This window comes from Gavialis gangeticus, unplaced genomic scaffold (assembly GCF_001723915.1).
Source record: "Gavialis gangeticus isolate Ggan-Ray unplaced genomic scaffold, GavGan_comp1, whole genome shotgun sequence".
Taxonomy (NCBI): Eukaryota; Metazoa; Chordata; order Crocodylia; family Gavialidae; genus Gavialis; species Gavialis gangeticus.
The window spans coordinates 60,524,646-60,542,925 of NW_017729022.1; the positions used below are offsets into that span (position 1 = coordinate 60,524,646).

The 18,280-nt window shown below is 48.1% G+C and overlaps 1 protein-coding gene across 3 annotated transcripts in view; it reads right to left on the reverse strand.

Annotated features, from left to right (window-relative positions):
* The window catches only part of RBX1 (ring-box 1), a 41,860-nt gene that overhangs the window by 16,439 nt on the left and 7,141 nt on the right, over window positions 1-18,280 (reverse strand). For 2 of the 3 annotated variants that reach the window (XM_019515130.1, XM_019515131.1), the window contains one exon: window positions 12,749-12,930. In XM_019515130.1, coding sequence (XP_019370675.1) covers window positions 12,749-12,826 — 78 coding nt within the window. In that variant the 5' untranslated portion in view covers window positions 12,827-12,930. Of the gene's footprint in view, window positions 1-3,915; window positions 4,025-12,748; window positions 12,931-18,280 lie in introns of those variants that run through there. The other variant, XM_019515129.1, reaches the window with a different exon arrangement.

Consider the following 18,280-nt stretch of genomic DNA (forward strand, 5'->3'; position numbering starts at 1 on the left):
ATCAGTGCACTGCTACCAAAAGCCACATGCAACAATCTAGTAGCAGCTAATACTGGGATCTATTAACAGGAGTCTCACATGCAAGTCACAGAGAAGAGATACTTTCAGTTTATTTAGTACTCCCAAGAGAGGTCTTGCTAGTGCTACATCCATTTTTGGGGACTGTACAACAAACAGAAAAACAAAAACAATCCCTCCTCCCCCAACAAAACACACACAGGAACAAGTTTGGAAAAGTCCATACCAGAGCAATGAAAATCATTAAAGGTTTAGAAAACATGATATATGTCAACAGGTTAGAAGAAGTGGGATTATACAGTCAGGAGACAAGACTAAAGGGGATTTGTTAACAGTCTTTAAATACAAGACAGGTTATGAAGAACAATGTTCTCCGTGCCCACACTGGACAGTACAAGTAGTAATAGGCTGAAACTGCAACTCTCAGCTTGGTAAAAAGCAGTGGAAGAGATTCCAGAGAGAAGTCAGCAAAATTGTCATTAGCCCTGTTCCTTGACAGTTGCCCTGTCCCCTAGTTGCCATCTTGGGACCAGAAGTCCCACCCCTAACCCTTGACCTTTGCCGCCAGAAGTCCCTCCCACTGCCCCCCCAGGAACACTCGTTTGGGGAGTCAAACACCTACTATAACATATTTTAATTTTATTACAAAAAGTATGTCATGATTTGTGTACTGTATATAAAGGTGACTGAATAATAGCTTAAAAATAGTCTTGTATAGCTTGTGGTCTCTTTAAGCTGTATGAATTGCAGAAGAGGGGTTCAAATTTGCCAGCTTAACATTTAAACTGTGATTGGCTTAAAACCCTCACTTTTAATACAATGAATGCAACTATCCTTATTTTTAGCCAAGAGCCCTGAAAAATCTTATCTAGGGGAATCTCCCTCTCCCCAAGTCACATTTCCCAGCACTAGAGAAATGAAAGAAGAGATCACATTGACAAAAGTGGCAGTTACCACCATGAATAGTAATGCTAGTAACCTTCTTACCAGTGAGCAATCACTCTCCTAAGTAAAGGCAACCAACTACTGGGAACAGCCCCTATGTTACTCTGCACTGATTCCCAAATGTCCTCCTTCAAAACACCACAGGTCACTAGACACCTGCTTACAGCCACTCACAGAAAGAAAAAAATAATTGAGAATCCTCAGTTCCAACTCTCAGCCATTAAAAAAAGAACCTCACTCACCTCCATAGCTACAAAGGCCTACAAGAGGAGGGCCTGCTATGAATTCAAGAGGACAGCATGTGAAAATTAATTCAAGATAAAAGAATCACAGCCAAATAAAACAGAAGAGGGGCTGTAAGAACTGGAATTGTTTAGTCTGGAGAAGACAATCTGATAAGTCTTCGAAGAAAAAAAAAAAAAGGGTTGGTATAGGGTGGGCAAAATGTGGCCTGTGGGCCAGATGCGGCCTGCCTGTGGGGCCCATAAAAAAAAAATTTAGAAAATTAATATTATTCTGCCCTGGGCTGCCTGTCACGCGACCCTCGGTGGCTTGCCAAAACTGAGTAAGCAGCCCTCTGCCCAAAATAACTGCCTCCCCCGCCGCCCCTGTATAGTGGTGGGCAGCTATTTTTCAGTATGGGATAGGACAAGAAACACTGATCTAAAACTGTAAGGGAAATTTAGACTGGATGTTAGGGAGAACTTTCTAGTTATAAGGGTGGTTAAGTACTGGAGTAGATTACCTAGAGAAGCTGTGGAAATCTTTATCAGTGGAAGATTTTAAATGCAGTTTAGGCAAACACCTAGCTGGGATGGTTCAGAGAGGGATGATGACAGGGAACCTCAAGCAGTAGGTTAGGCTAGCTGCCCTTATGAGGTCTCTTCCAGCTCTATTTTTCTAAGATACAGAAAACAGATATAACATCACATCCCTGATCTCTCCCTCCTCTCACCCGTTAAAATAGGAAGAAAAGTAGTTCTTCCATATTCTATCTTGGTATTAATAGTCACAGCAATTTAACTTCACATTGTATCTAGTATAACCTCTCACTTTAGGCTATTCATGTTAGCATTGAATTGAATATTTTGTCCCACCCCTTTCTGGTACTCTACTATTCACTACAGCAGTGATTCCTGACTTTCGCAGACTCAAGATGCCCTTTGGAAAATGTCATCTCTTAGTTCTGCTCATTTTTGAGTACAGAAAAATAATAAAGCAATTCTTCTGTTGTGAAGAACACATCAGGATGTTTCTCACACTATGGATTCTTACTTGAAATCTCCGGGTTTATCTTGTGAACCAGGTTTGCACAACTAACCATGCTAATATGAAGCCCCATGCTATAACACCCCTAAAAGGATCTCATGGCACCCCAGGGAGTCACAGCACCATGGCTGAAAATTACTTCTCTACAGTATAGTTTCCTATGCTTTGTCCAGTCCAGGATTTTGTGGTGCTTCCCTTTTAACCCTAGAAGATGACTCTACCAAGAGATGCTACCACCGAGAGAGAGTACCCAATATTTGGCCCATTATTAAAAAGAATCATCAAAATGATCTTTTTATCATTCAACTATGGCCTCCATAGAACTTTCCTGAGGGCTGGTAACCTATGGTCTGCAGAGAGGCTGAGTCCAGCTCAGGGCAACAGCAGCATGCAGCTGCACTGTGCCACTCATGCCCGCTGCACCCCTCCCTATGGCTCTCTTGCACCTGTACTTACCCCCACCACAGGGTTTGCCCATCCCACTGCCCTAGAGATGGGGATCGGAAGCTGAAGTAAACGTAAGCAACACTGGTGCTTCTGGGGAGTAAAGATTTGCAGCCTGTAATGTAGGCAGCATAGCAAACAGCAGCCCACAGCAGCAAAAGGTTGCATTATACCATTTCCACAGTGGGAGGACAACACCTGGACTATGTGATACCCAGCTAGTTGCCCTTGTTGTGAAGAATGCCAACACCATACAGGGCTGCATTAGCAGATCGAGGGAAGTGAGCCTTCCTCTCTAAGTGAGGCCACATTTGGAGTACTGTGGCCAGTGTTGGACTCCCATTACAGAAAGGAGATGGACAAATTGGAGAGTCCAGGAGAGGGCAATGAAAGCCATTTGGGGGCTGGGGCATGTGACTTCTAAGGAGAGGTGGAGGGACTGCGCTTATTTAGTCTAGAAAAGAAGAGATCAAGAGGAGACTTAATAGTTCCACTTGAAGACAGCTCAAAAGAGGATGGAGGCAGACTGTTCTCAGGGGTAGTTGACAGAACAAGGAGCACCTTAAGACAGTTGCAACAAGAGAAGTTTAGGTTGGATATTAGGAAAAGCTCTCTCAGAAGGAGTGTAGTAAAGCACTGAAACAGGTTGCCCAGAGGCAGCGCAATCTCTGTCCTTAGAGGTTTTTAAGGCCTGGCTAGACAAAGCCTTGGCTGGGATGAGACAGTTGGGGCTGGTCCTTCTACAAGCAGGAGGTTGGACTAAATGTGGCCTCCTGAATTCCCTCCCAACCCCTGTTTTCTAGGGCTCCAGAGTAAGGCACCGGAGGCAGGGCGCGCCCGGCAGTGACAGGCAGACACACGTGCGGGGGCGGGCGGGGGAGGCACAGCACTGCCGCCTGGTTACCAGGGAGATGGAAGGGCCTGGGGGCTGCGCCCCACCCCCGTGGGCGGCCCCGCCCGGCAGCAGCAGCACCACCCCGCCGCAGCACGCGCCGCCAGAACCCCGCGGGTGGGCCCCTACGACTTCACATGGGACGATCCCCCTTCACCCATTGGCCCGGCGCTGCGCCAATCCGCCCGCAAGCCCCGCCCCCACTGCGCCTGTGGAACTGGGGAGCCGGAGCCGGGCCCGTGGGGAGGGGGCGCCTTCCCACTCCCACCCGGTGGTCCCTGCTGCTGCCAAGCGGCCGGCCCCGCAGGTTCCACCGTCCCGCCAGGCCAAGGCTGCCGTATCTTCACCTTCTTCACTTCGAAGCGTTTCTTGCCAGCGCCGCTGTTAGTGCCGCTTGGGGTATCCACATCCATTGCTGCAGCCATTTTGGGTGCGTGACTTGGTGGCGCGCATGTGCGGCGTCACGGACGGGAAGTCACGTGGGCATTTTCCTGTTCTGCTCGCTCCGCCCGCAAACAGGTGTAAGGGGCAGGGCAGGCGGGAGACCACGTGACTCTTAAAGGCGTCGGCCAGGGTGGAGCCCCACAGCCAGCGCCCCCTCCCCCCACGCAGCTCGGGGGTTGCACAACCCGGGCCTACACTTAAAGGCGCAGGCACCCAACTACCGCTGACGCAGCTCCTGGGCCTGTCCTGCCCCGCCCCTCCCCCCCGCGCGGCTTGGCTCGCACGCGAGCGCTCCGGGGCGCATCCGAGGGCCGAGTGTGAACTGTTGCCTCGGAGCAGCCGCGGCCCCTCGGCGCTGGGGGCCAGCGAAACCCCGCGCCCCCACCCCGACCTGGGCGTAGCCTCACACAAGCAGCCGCGGCTCCAGCGGCTCTCAGGCCTGGTAGCCTCGGGCCGGGCTTCGAGGCGGCCCCTCATTAAGCGGCAGCTCGGGGCTGTCACTGGCGGTTTTTGTTTTTACTCCGGCCAAAAAATCGCAACAAATAGAACAAGCCGCTCTCGGGGCCGCCTGTTCTGCGCAAAGCAGCGGGATCCCCGAGCCGCCCGCGGTGGTCTGCGGCCCGGCTTTCCCCGAGACGCGCGTGGGCCCTCCCGCCCGGCCCGGCCGCCTAGCCCGGTGTGGCGGGCGGGGGCCCTGGCGTCACTCCGCTCCGGCCTTGATTCCTGCTCCCCCAGAGGGCACAGCCAAGCTCAGGGGCCAGTGCGGGGAGGCCGCGCTGAGGGATGATGCTGCCTCGGGCAGGGGCTGGGCTCCAAGACCTGTGGAGGTCCCTCCCAACCCTGCTCCTATATGACATGGGGCGCAGTGTCTTTTCCGGTGGTGGCAAAAGCACCCACAACCCTGACTGGAAAGATGCGGGCTGCCAGAGGCAGACAGCAGAGGAGCTGCAAGGGGCCACATTGCTGTTATGGCAGCACAGACTGGCCCCTGCCCATCGGCCTCCCTGTCTGCTGAGCAAAATGCCTTCGTGTGCCCCATTGTCACCCGTGCTGCAGGTTGCCCACCCCTGCCAGGGCCCTGATCCCTTGTGACTTCTCCATTCCCCCCTGCCAAGCCCCTGCTTTCCTGGCTCCACTGCTCCAGCTCTCCTTCCTCCTGGGCCTCTCCCCTGCTCCTCGTCGCAGCCCTGTGGACTGAGTTTTACCTCCAGCTAGAAATGCTAACTCAGGCATGGACATATTAACTAGCATGAATATTAGGCTTAGGCATAGACGTCGCTTTCAGTGCAGCTGCTCAGGAAGGCTTGATTTTGCTTCATGAATCTGAAGAGAGAGGCACACCTTTAACTCTGATGACTCCAGGACTAACGAGACAACATCTTTGGATTATTTTTTGCCCAGTTTGTTTGGGTTTAACCCATAATATGGGATATAGAAAACACATTCCAATAAAGCTTTTTTTTTCTTCAATCTTGAATAATATAGCACTAGGCCCCTACTTATTAATTAAACTAGTTTCTTTTTAACTGGAGAAAAACATGTTTCATATGTGATGGTGATGGGGACCCACAACATCTGCATCTCCCTTTTCAAAATCCTAGCTCTGCCATAGACACCCTTGAAAGCATCTCAGGGTGGTGCGGCACCTACCTGAGAATCACCAGTGTAGGCACGTGCTGAATGGCAACATCAAGAACCCTTTGGCTTGGGGAATGCAACTTAAAGGGTCTCTGGTCTTTATGTAGAGCAGTGGTGCCCAACCTTCTGGCCCCACAGGCCAGATGAGTGGTGCAGGGTTCAGTCCGCAGGTCAACTGCCACACAGGAAGCAACACATGGAGTCAGTCTGCAGATGTAATCCTCCATGGCATAATCTTCCACCTGGGACACAAGTTTCCAAACACTTTGCACCTCCACTCTGGCACTTACGTATGCTCCTGCTGAGTACTGTGCACCAGTATGAGGCCAGAGCATGCACACTAAGTCAGTGGATTCCAGCCTTCACAGTGCATGAGGACCATTACCAGATGCCTTATGCCAACTCCAGCTACTGCTTACCAACCCTCTCAGGCATTCCCTCCCCTGACATCTGGAGACAAGCTGCTACCCTGGCTCTAGGCCTCAAAGCCCAAGATCTAGACCACTTTGCACTCCAGCCCAGTAGCTGCAAGTGACAAAACCAACTACCACCTGAAGCCTTGGAACCGGTTCTCCACTCAGGCCAATAAGCTCGTCGAATCTGCAGATGGCATATCACCTACAGCATGGACCTCCTATCTGTAGAGTATGCAATATGCTGCACGTGAACGTTGTGTGCATCCGCAGGCTGGTGGGGCACGGTGACTGCCTGCAGGCAGTGTTGGCGGCATGGTTTCAGGGAGTGGAAAGCTCCTGCAGGCAGCTGCGGCAGTGTTGGCAGTGAAGGTGGGCTGAGCGGGGAGCTCCCACAGACAGCCACAGCGGTGTTGGCGGCAAGGGGGGGGGGGTGGTGAGTGGTGACTGCCTGCAGGTACTGCTGGCAGCGTCAGCAGTGCTTTTCACATGGGGTGCACCGCCAATCTCAGGAGGTGCACATGCACACACATGCACCCTCTACACATCACCAACGATGCTACACAAGAACTGAAGTTAAAGAACTTCATCCCCAACACCAGCTTCCACCCCTCAGGATGGCAGCTGTCCCACAGGGCCTGGACTGCTCTTAACCATCTCAGAAGGGGCACTGGACAGTTTAAGGCGAGCATGCACTCTTGGGGCCTCTCCAACAAGGCGAGCTGCAGCTGTGGGGCTCAAGCTCAGATAGCCAACAACACCATCTATGAATGCCCTTCAGGTGCCCGCAGTCTTATTGACATTGACCATTCTAATTGCTTCTAGCTTTCTGGCCCCCATGCTTCTGACATAGGAGTGTGGTGACACTTGCTTCATTAGCAGCAGCATCATTATCCTCCATGGTGGCTCAACTCACACACCAGATCTGCCCACACGCCAACCCAATCATGCTAGACCTGGCTGCAGAGTGATCCTGAGTACTGGTCTGACCACATGCTGGCACAATCTGGTGCATTACCCAGCCTGTGGGTCTCCCCATGGTACTAAACATTTGGCAGTAGGAAGCAGCAATTAACACTGCCACTGCTCCACCACTGCTAAATTTCCAGGCCTATGGGAAGCCTCACAGGCCAGATGACACGGCTCTGCAGGCCAAATCTGGCCTGTGGGCCAGAGGTTGAGCAACACTGATATAAGGTGTCTTTGGCCCAGGTCCAGGTACATAGGCAGCTACTAACTGGCAGAGTTAGGCCTGGTGCTGAAGTAGTAACTGAGAATTTTCTTTTTTATATTTCAAATTCTCAAAATGTAATCACATATGGGATAAAAAAAGTCCTTTTTAATCACCTAATTGTAGATAACATTCACTTTGTTCACTCAATATGAGAAATACCAAAACCAAAAGACTTAGTGTGTTTAATAAAAAGTTGAGCTCTTTAGTCAGGAGTACAACCTACATCTCTTAAGTCTGGTTTCATTTTATTGACTAGGTCATACTGCCTTCCTGCACCCAACATTTCATCAAAGACCTAGCCCTTTTGGTGAATCCACAGAGACTCTTCCTACAGTGACTCATCCCTTTCCAAACCTTTGATTCCATATAGATGCAAGAAGAAGTAGGGAACAGAAGCAGGGAGCTTTTATCTCTCTTGTCTTGGGAAACATGTCAAATAAGTTCTTGACTTTGGAACAACTAAAACTTAGGCTATCACCTTTCCACAAAAAATCCAGTCAGGTTTTATTGGACACCCACTGCATATTACAATGTGGTGTTTGGAAGCATTTAATCAGTTATAAGTGAACATCCAGTTAGAGGTAAACAATACAAGGAAGGTAAAGGTCACACTGAATGGGAGTTTTGCCATTGTTTTCAATTTAACTAGCATTTAAAAGCTACATTTTCTTCTGTTTAAAATTAAGTGGATACTTATTGTTTATAGAATCAGGGTCTTAAGTCTACAGATTATGAAAACTACCAAGATAAGACAAGAAAATGCCTTATTTGATTTATGAGCATTAACACAGAATTTTTTCCATTTAAGTCTCCCCATTAATGCTGTATGTTTATTTGTACATTACCCTGTGGACAAAAAGCTGAATCAGCTTGCCTTCCCAGTTCTCATACTAGTAACAGGACTTTGTGTAGTGGCATCACAAGGGAATGCTTTAGAGAAAAAGGTTATGAGATATTTATACGGGTGCACTGATAAAGATTTTCTTGGCCAACACCAATAGCCAATTATTAACCAGCCATATCAGCCAATACCAATCTGATAACTGATTTACAGGAATGCAGCCAGACAGTGTGGATAGCAGCTCTCTGCAGGTAAATCTTAGAGGGGGAGGGAAGGAACATGGTGGGAAGGGGCAGATTGAAGCCCCCACAGTGAGGGAGGAAGTGGTGCAGAGGCTGGGGGTGCTGCCCAACTGGAGTGGTGAATGGGACCTGGGGCTGGGGTGGGGAGTGGGACAGAGTAGCAGGTGGCTCATCCAGGGGATCAGCGTCTTGGAACTTAAAATGTCACCAGCAGCACTTGAACTAAAGCTCATTAAATGGGCTTTAGTTCAAGCAGTACTGGTACCATTTTTAAGCGCAGGGACACTTTTAAGCCAAGCCAAGCAGGGCAAGGGCAGATGCAGGCAGCCCGCTGCAGGCTCAGGACTCCGCTCTGCTGCCTTTCCCTTGGGAGCCTCGCACCAGCAATGCGTCCCCTGCCCTCCCAGCAATAGGAGGCACAACTCACTGCCCCATACTGCTGTCAGGCGAGCAGGGCGCATGCAGCCAGCGCAAAGCTCCTGAGGGAAAGGCAGCAGGGTGGAGAGCCCACGCCCACAGTGAGCAGCCCACATCTGTCCCATGCACAAATCTTGGGGGGCACATGTCCCCCATGCCTCCCTTGGGGTGTACGTGCAGCAGCAGGAAGCTGCCCCCACCTCCTCACTCCCTCCCCTTGCGCTCCCTGGACAAGCTGCCCACAGTTCTATCCCGCTCCCTGCCCCAGCCCTGGGTCCTGTTCACTGCCCTGGCTGGGCTCTACCCCCACCCCTGCCCCACTCCCTCCCTCACCATGGGGTGCTCAATCTGCCCTCCCACACCCCTATTCCCCTGCCCCCCCACATCCCTTCCCCTCTAAGGCTTACCTGAAGGGAGCTCCTCTCCATGCTGCCTGGCTGCATTCCTGGCTGCATGCATGCGTGTGGCTGCGCACATGTATGCAGCATCCAGGGGCCCCTACCAGAAGGCATTATCAGCTACACCAGCCAAAAACAGCCAATACTCAATAATGTTAATTTTCCTTTTATCAGTGACAATCTGATATGCAACTGATATATCAGCGCACCTCTAGATGTCTATTTCCCCACTCCTCCAAAATAGGAAAATAGTTTCATTTGTATTTATTTATGCAAAACCCTTCTTTTTACACCTAAATTTGAAACCTAAATCTAGTTGGCAATGTCCCTTTAAAATAATGAATCTCAATATAGTCAATAACATTTCTGAACAATTAGGAAAACACATAGCAGGGCACACACATAGGAAGAATATTAACTATTTTCCCTTTAAGTTACTATTACCATGTAAATTATACACCAGCCATCCCTGCTGATGTCATTGCAAGGGGATGACAGCTGATGGGTAAAAGCCGTGCAATCTGCAGGCCCGTATGTCTGGGTTTATGATGCACTGTCTGGCAGGGAATGAAGGGAAGGGGCAGTAAAAAAATCTTTAATGAAGTCACACTATAGTAAAGGGTCTTTAAAAATATATCTATTGTTATTAAAAAGCATTGCTGCACTGCGATACTGAAACACTCATGTCCATTCCTTTAAGTGCTGAGTAGAATCTGTAGATGCATCCTTATTTATTTAGGTATAAACTTCTGTGCATACATACATAGACCCTAGTATATGGAGTTACACTTTTGAACTCTTTTGATTAAACTGGCAGGTTTTGTCCTAACTATCCTTCACTTTGTAAAGACATCAGAGTCAGTAGATCTGTTGTGGCTTACTTAAAAAGATTAGTCAGTTCTTGAAGCCCCATCTATTTCTTTCTTCTAGAAAGGAGTCCAGCCCCCCTGCTCAGAACTGGAGATACCACTAGCTGCTGCAGAAAGAAGACCACCAGTTTTGCTTTGAAAAGCCTCAGCCTCAAAAGAAATAAAACATTTTAGTCCTAAGGCACCAGTGATGCTTTTAAGATGGGATCATTTTTCAAATCACTAGGGAAACAAGGGAAAGGAAAGTAAACTGCAAGGCTGAGAAAGGGGGTGGGGAGCACAGACAGAAATACTGGGTAATCCAAACCACCATGAAAAGGACTCCAAACCTCATTCATCCCCACTCTTGATTGCTTCCCTCTTCTTTAGGCAAGATGACCCCCTACTCCCAATTGCCATATGCTCCTACGCCACCTGAAAACAAGGCCCCAAGATTATTCCAACACCCCAAAATGACGAACAGCTCCCTGCTTGCCAAACAGTCTCCTGCTGTGCAGCTACCAAAATCATCACATGCTTGAACAACTACCCCACAAAAATGTCCTTTCTAACCCTTTGAACATTTGGGATAGATTGGATTTATGTGGGGCCCTAACAAAAAATCTGTGTGGAACCTGATAATCAGTCTCTGCATTTTAGCAGCAAGTCAGAAGGAGGAAGCAGGTCACTAACTATACTAAGCAAGATCATTATACCATGTGAACTACAGCAGACACAGGGAGCCACGTGAAGAGGCAGAAAAGCCACTTTCAGAATTCCTGATATTCATGTCAGCACTAACTGGAACAAACATTAATTACAGAACTCACAGTTTCTTTATTTTTTGATAGTCATGTTGTTATACTTCAACTCTCACACCTAAATCCAGAGTCCATAAAGGATCAACAGCCCAGCCCAACACTCACTGCCCAAGAACTATATCCATTTACAAATAAATGTATCTGTCAGGGTACACAGGAGCAGGATTCCTGAGAAACTAAAGGAAGGTGGAAGAGGCAGAAGAGAGAAGTAATGAGCTGTGACTACAGATGTGCTTGATATGGTAGATCTCCTTAGGGGAGTCTATGAAAAGGATCAGTGGCATGTCCTCTGTCATCACAACATCATCCTTAATTCATACACCAATTCCATAGAACCTCTCTGGAGCAGCCAGGTGATTCCCTAGGATGTAAAAGCCTAAGAGAGAGGGAAGAACAAAGTCCTCTGAGAAGAACAAGAGGAGAAGTAATTTCAGAGCATTGCCCCCTTTACCATCCCACAGGGTGAGGAGAGCACAGCATGCGTTTGGTGAGGCTGGAATGGGTTGATCCAGAAGAGATTTATCCAGGGAAGTTGCTTTTGTTTCCTCTGTTTATGGCAGATGGCACAGAAAGAGGAAAGAAGAGAGGCCTTTTTCCTCTACTTATGAATCAGGGTATGTGACTATAAAGCCTCACTATTCCAGGTGGCCTTTCTACTGTCAGTACTGCCTTTATGAGGTGTGACTTGGATGGTGCTCTGGGTAGCAAGAGGAAAACACACAGGGAAGGAAGCTATTGTCAGAGACAATTTCTATTTGATGACCCCAAACCCAGCAGTCAGAGACAGAAGAAAAGTTGCTTTTTAAGCAATACGTTCATTTGTACCAAGAATTCACTCTCCATTTCTATATTCAATCTCTTGGTGCAGTCTAGGCCACTTAATGTTTTAGTAGTTGATCTGTAGGCCCAATCTGCTACTTAGATACTGAAGCGCCACAAATTGTACTCTCAACAAGCGTTGAACCAAAATTTTACCTAGCTATTTGCACAACTTACTGATGAATTTTTAAGCAGTAAGTTGAAGGTCCACTTGCAGCCCCCTGCCCCTTCACTCCCACACCCCTAAACAGCTCTGCCTAGAGTGGTGCATCTCCTGAATAGTCCTTGCTAGGACCACTCTTATCTACAGAACCTACAAATAGGACAAGTGATTTGGTGATGTGGAGAACATGTTCCTTAAGCTTATCCATAAGATAAGAATGCTGTGCTGATATCACTTCCCAACAGAACTAGGATGTGAACCCTCCTGGCCCCTTTGTGCCACCATAAACCCTTTCCACCACCAAAGGATTTCATTATAAAGAGTCTCAAATGACTAACCCAGTGATTCTCAACCTTTCTAGACTTGAGGCACCCCTCGTTAGACTCATGACCACCTCTCCATAACTTCTGTGAATCAATTGGCACCTCATTTAAAAGATTTACAGTACTTATTACAGTGTAGAGAGCCCAGGCTGTGGGAGGAGGGAACCTCCAGACAGGGAGAGCCTAAGCCTGTGCTTATCTGCTTATCTCCTCATGCTTCCTGCAACATCCTTCAAAGGATCTCCCTCACCCCATTTGAGAATCACTCTACTAACTTCATCTCCTAGCCCTACCCCCACCCCTTGACATTTCTTGGGGTCTAAGCTGCAGAGGTGGTTCTCTTCTAGCTGTCCTGCCACCTGCTTGGTGACACAAGCATTGCCTCCCCTTGGTTCATGGGGATGGACACCTCCCTGTCACAGCTGTAACCACGTGACATCTGGATACTCATGTCTGCTTGGAAACCAGGTCTCCTGGGCTCCTGAGAAATGCCAAGGTTTCAGCAGACTGCCATTCCTGCAAGCAGAAAGCAGTCAGACCTAGTGGGGGCAGAGATGCTGGAGCAAAGAGTTCAGGTACCTTGAAGCAGTGGTTCTCAGCGATGCTTCTCCTTAGCACTGCCAGCTCTCTTGGCTTCTGCCCAGTCAGGCTCAGCATGAGATTATAGATGTTTTCCAAGCTCACACCTGGGGAACAGAGGTTCAGACGACTTCTGGACCTCCAGGATTGCCTGGTACAGCTCTGCTTGGGGACCAGTGAACCTGAAAGCAGGGGAAAGCAAAGAGAGTCACTTCTCAGATGGGAACTCCCCACTTCTGGGGGCTCTTCTGAGTCAGACTCAAGCTCAGAGCTGTAGACCTAACAAAGCAGTGTAACTGTTGCTCACCAATAGGCCAGGTCAGGTAGGATATTACTGAGGTCACCTCTTTCTATGTTGGGGGAGAAGAAGAGATCTTTATTGGCATCAGGGCAGAGCAAAGCCAAAATCTGAAGGGAACTTGAGCAACTGGAGCCAAGCAACCATCCCAATGACACACTGGTGGTTGATGTTCATGACTTGAGGCAGGCAGGCCCTCACACAGAGACTGACCAACCTTTCCTACACCTCCCGCACATGCCCAGAGTCAGCACACATAGAATAAACAGCAAGCCCTGACTCTGCAGGTTAGCTTCACCCTCATAGCTGCAGTAATAAAGCAAGTTAAAAAATAGCAACCACATTGATGTGTTAAAAGTACACAAAAACACACACATGCACACACTCCTCACAGCCCTAAAACTAGCATGTGGTGCATTTCTCACTCTAAGGATCCAACCTGTTTAAGGGGTAAAATGTGGGTGCAGCCATTCAAAGGACAGGAACATGCTGGTATCTAGCATATGGTAAAAGCACTACTCCAAAAGTAGAAGGGTCAGTAGTTCCCTTCCCTTTCCCAGCATTTTGTTTACATGTTAATGTTTTGTGTGTGCAGAATCTCTTGCATGCACTGGCAGCAGCACGTAAGAATACCACAAAATCTTACGGTCAGAAGTGACTTCACTTCAGAGTGTGCTGTTGTTGCTTTTGGCTCTTGTTAATGGCTCACTCCTGAAACCCCTCCATTTTCTGTCAGTGTAATCCAGCCAAAGGAGCAAACCCAGCCCCCAGTATGTGAGATGATCAGAGTCTGCATGACAATTTTATCTGTGTGGAGAGCAAATAGTATGCAGAAGAAACTGGCAATATTTAGATGTAAACCAATGTGAGGAAGCCTTTCTTGATGTTCCTTGGGTACTTCTTACTGTTCTGCCTGCCCTTTTGGTAGGTGGAGGAATACGACTTGCCTGGCCTGCCTGGACTTTTGTCTAGGACGGTTAAAAGTGATGCTCAGGTTATGGGCCTAAGTGACAGGCGGGCCAGCACACTGGCCACAGTAGTCAAGAAAGTGGGGATTTAGGTAAGGATAAGAGCTCTGTGTTAGGCACACTGACTTTGAACACACAGCTAAACATCCACAAAGAGATCCTAGAGAGACATTTTAGTTTGAATAGATTTAAACAGGTCTGGAATTGAGAATATTCAGAGAAATTCAATTTGTTACCTGAAAACAGTAAGTCTGCATCTCACCTGCACTAGTCTGGAATGCTGTTGGGTTAGGTGAAATCACAAGAGTGAGAAACAGTACTGTATTGAAAACATTTTGATATCAAAGGTCATGTCTATACCACCACCCTGCTGAACCTGGGACCATCACTGGGGAACAAGCCCAGCTCATTAATTCCCAGCTATGTATGTCCAGCCCTGGTAATCAGGCAGAGTAGGCACCTGAACACATGCTCCCAGGTGCTCTGTCTTACAAAAGTCTGAGACTGGCACTGAGATGTGCCCCTCTCAGCTGTCCGCTCTGCCTAATGGCTGGGCTTAGATGCATGAGTGGGATCAAAAGGGCAGGGCACCATTTACAATGATGTTCCTAGGCTTAGCAGGGAGGTAGGTAAAGACACACCAAAAGACTCCTTGTCCTGCCATAGATCTGGTATGTTGCTTAGATGAAATCTTCCTGAGACTCAGGAATGAAGAAGAATCCTAGAGAGAATGTGTAAAGAAGCCATGAAAAGCATCTATTTCAGCACAGAAATCACAATGGAAAATCCGCCACCAGCAGCTACAGCCTGTAAAAACCACAGAAGCTACTGAAGTAGTAGCACAAACTTGTTCGCATGCTAAATCAATACACTCCTACTAATTTTAGAAATCCCTGTAAATTCAGTCACACGAAGAGCAGCTGTTCTAGCCTGGTGTGTGGGAGATACAGAAGCACTGTTTACAGATATTCTAATCTCCACATCTCCTATATATTCCGGTCTGGAAGGCAAACAATCTCTCACAGCAGTACCATGGAGAGAGCACAGGGGAATGAAATTAGCAAAGAGAAATTGTTCTCAGCACTGCACATCCATCAAAAAAAAAAAGGATCCTCTGATGCTAGCTGAAAAAATGCAAGGCCTACTCACTCCTTCACATGTCTCATCCAAGACTTGTCTTCACTCTACCAAAAGAGTGTAAGAAAAGGTGACAAGGAGCACCTGGCTGAACAGGACTCTGAAGTACAGATTTCAGTCAACGAGACAAAGTTTGGAAAGCAATAGCTTCCTTTTTTGGGTTCCTCCTAAGGGATGGTAATTGATAAGAATGGAAGTGTTTTAATTAATTCCAAAAAGGACATTAAGGCCTCTTCTAACATAATGTCTGCACAGAAGCATCCTTTAAAACATTAGAAACATTTTTTTTAGATAAGATGGAAATAGGCAGTGATTTTTTTTATGTTTTTGGAGGGGGGAGGGAAGGAAGGAGGAAACAATTCTTAAAGATGACGAAACTTGCTGAAACACAAGAAAAAAGGTCATTCATGCCAGAACTAGGCAGATGCAACAGCTACCTCCTTGGCTTCCCTTCCATGGCAACAAGAGTGAGATTTATGGATTGACAGTCTCAAACAGGTGGAATTTAGAATGGCAAAGAAGGATGGGTGAATGGACCAGTCTATAGGTGAGGCCATCATGCCTACATGGGAGCAACATAAGCTTACCCCCTAAAAAAAACAATTTAAGGATTCCCAATTAAAAGACACCTTGATAGTCTCCTAATAGTGACAGAAGCAGGCACATCATCTCCCCTGTATTTTTCTTCACCCTGAAGAGCCACCACCACCAAAGCTGGCATCTTGTATCTGTGATCATCTTCATTACTCTCTTCTGGGCCTCAGGTACTGCCCTCAACTGTTCTGAAACAGATTTGTGGGTGCACCCAGTCATGGGAAGCCAAGATGTACCTCCAGTCCAATTCAGCAAAACCCTTCTACTGTCACTGAAGTAGCAATACCTGCCACAGAAAATGATGTCAGGAAAGTCAAGGATCCACATATGGAAGAACTGCTTTGTCCCCTCCTCTACAAACAGGCTGCTAACAGTGCAGTCAGTTCTGTAGAAACTCTGGGTCAGATTCTGTGTTGATTTACTCTGTATATAATCCCAGGGGACTCCACAGCTTGGCAGACAGCATAAAACTGTAAGCTACCCCGACCAATCTCAGAGTGAATGGGAGGAAGCAATTCTGGTGCGCTAGGCAGAATTTCATGATGTCAAATTTTGAATAATTCTGGTATACCTTGTTATCAATATATCAAGATTGTGAATGACTCCAGACTGTAGATAATGGACTGGAATTACCCCTACACTGACTGCTAGTTTGGAATCCAGTAGATGGACCCTCTCACCTGTTGTGTTGGAACAGCAAACTAAATACTGTACTGAAGAGTTTGCTGAGGTAACTCAAGTCTGTAGTTCAAAAGTATTGGAAATCTCTCACCCTGACAAACACCCTGACCTTTTATTTCAAAGAATTAGGTATCTGGGAACATTCAGGGGGATGAGCTGGACCTGGAATCCTCAGGTCAACTCACAGAGGTGGTAAAGTCAAGGGATGTGGTTGTCATGGGTGACCTAAACTACCCAGACATCTGCTGGGAGGAGCAGTCAGCCAGGTCCAACTGCTCACATAGGTTCCTAGCCCCCGAGATAGAGGACCTCTACCTAACCCAGGAGATGCATAGTCCCACCAGGGGAAATGCCTTGCTGGACTTGGTCCTTGCCACAGGCAACAACCTGGTGACGGGTCTGTGGGTACTCGACCACCTGGGCGACGGTGATCATCACCCACTGGAATTTACTATCCAGCAGAGAGTGGTGAAAGCAAGCAGCAAGGCAGAGGTCCTTGACTTCAGGAGGGCCGACTTCTATAAGCTAAGAAGGTTAGTAGGAGAGGCATTGGGGTCTCGGAGCTTCAATGAGATGAGAGCCCAAGACGGGTGGTTGTTCCTCAAGGAAACAATCCTCCAAGCTCAAAGGGAGTCAGTCCCAATGCGCACCAAGCAGGGCAGGAGTGCTAAGAAGCCCGCATGGCTCGGCAAAGGCATCCAGGGATGCCTGAGGGCAAAAAAAGAGGCATACAAACAGTGGAAGCAAGGGGCTATTACACCTCTGTTGCTCGGGACTGCAGGGAGGCTATTAGGAAGGCCAAGGCAGAGATGGAACTAGGGCTAGTGACCAGAATTAAGGATAATAAAAAGTCCTTTTTCAAATACATAGGAAGTAAGAAGAAGGCACACCAGGTAATGTGGGACCCCTACAGGATAGGCTTGACAGTCTGGTGCCTGTAGCAAATGAAAAAGCTGACCTCTTTAATGTATTCTTTGCCTTCATATTCCTGAACAGGGACCGGGACATCTCCCCCACTAGAACTGAGGATGGACCCAGGGGAGGCACCATCATGCCTAGGGTCAGGGACGACCTAGTTAGGGAACTTTTGGAGGCACTGGACATGTTTAAATCAGTAGGTCCAGACGCTCTTCACCCAAGGGTGCTGAGGGAATTGGAGGGGGTCATAGCAGGGCCCTGGCATGGCTCTATGAGTGGGGTACCAGAGGATTGGAAACAGGCCAGTGTGGTCCCCATTTACAAGAAGGGGAGGAAGGAGGACCCTGGCAATTATAGGCCAGTCAGTCTTACCTTGGTCCTTGGGAAGAACTTTGAGAAAATTATCAAGGAACACATCTGCAAGGGCCCAGCAGGGGAGGTAATGCTCAGGGGCAACCAGCATGGGTTCATTGAGGGCAGGTCCTGCCTGACTAACCTGGTTTCTTTTTATGATCAGGTAACAAAGTCCCTGGACAAGGGTGTTGGGGTGGATGTTGTCTTTCTGGACTTTAAGAAGGTCTTTGACATGGTTTCTCACCACGTTCTCTTAAAAAAACTAGGTGACATTGATGCCTACACAGTCAGATGGGTGGAAAATTGGCTAAATGGTCACACCCAAAGACTGGTGGTGGACGGGTCATTTTCGACCCGGAGGGATGTGGGCAGTGGAGTCCCCCAGGGCTTGGACCTGGGGCCTGTACTGTTCAACATCTTTATCAGCAATCTGGATGTGGGTGTGGAAAGCATGGTGTCCAAATTTGCTGATGACACCAAGTTGTGGGGCGACGTGGGCACGCTAGAGGGGAGGGACAGAATCCAACTAGATCTAGACAATTTACAGAGGTGGGCAGATGAGAATAGGATGGAATTCAATAC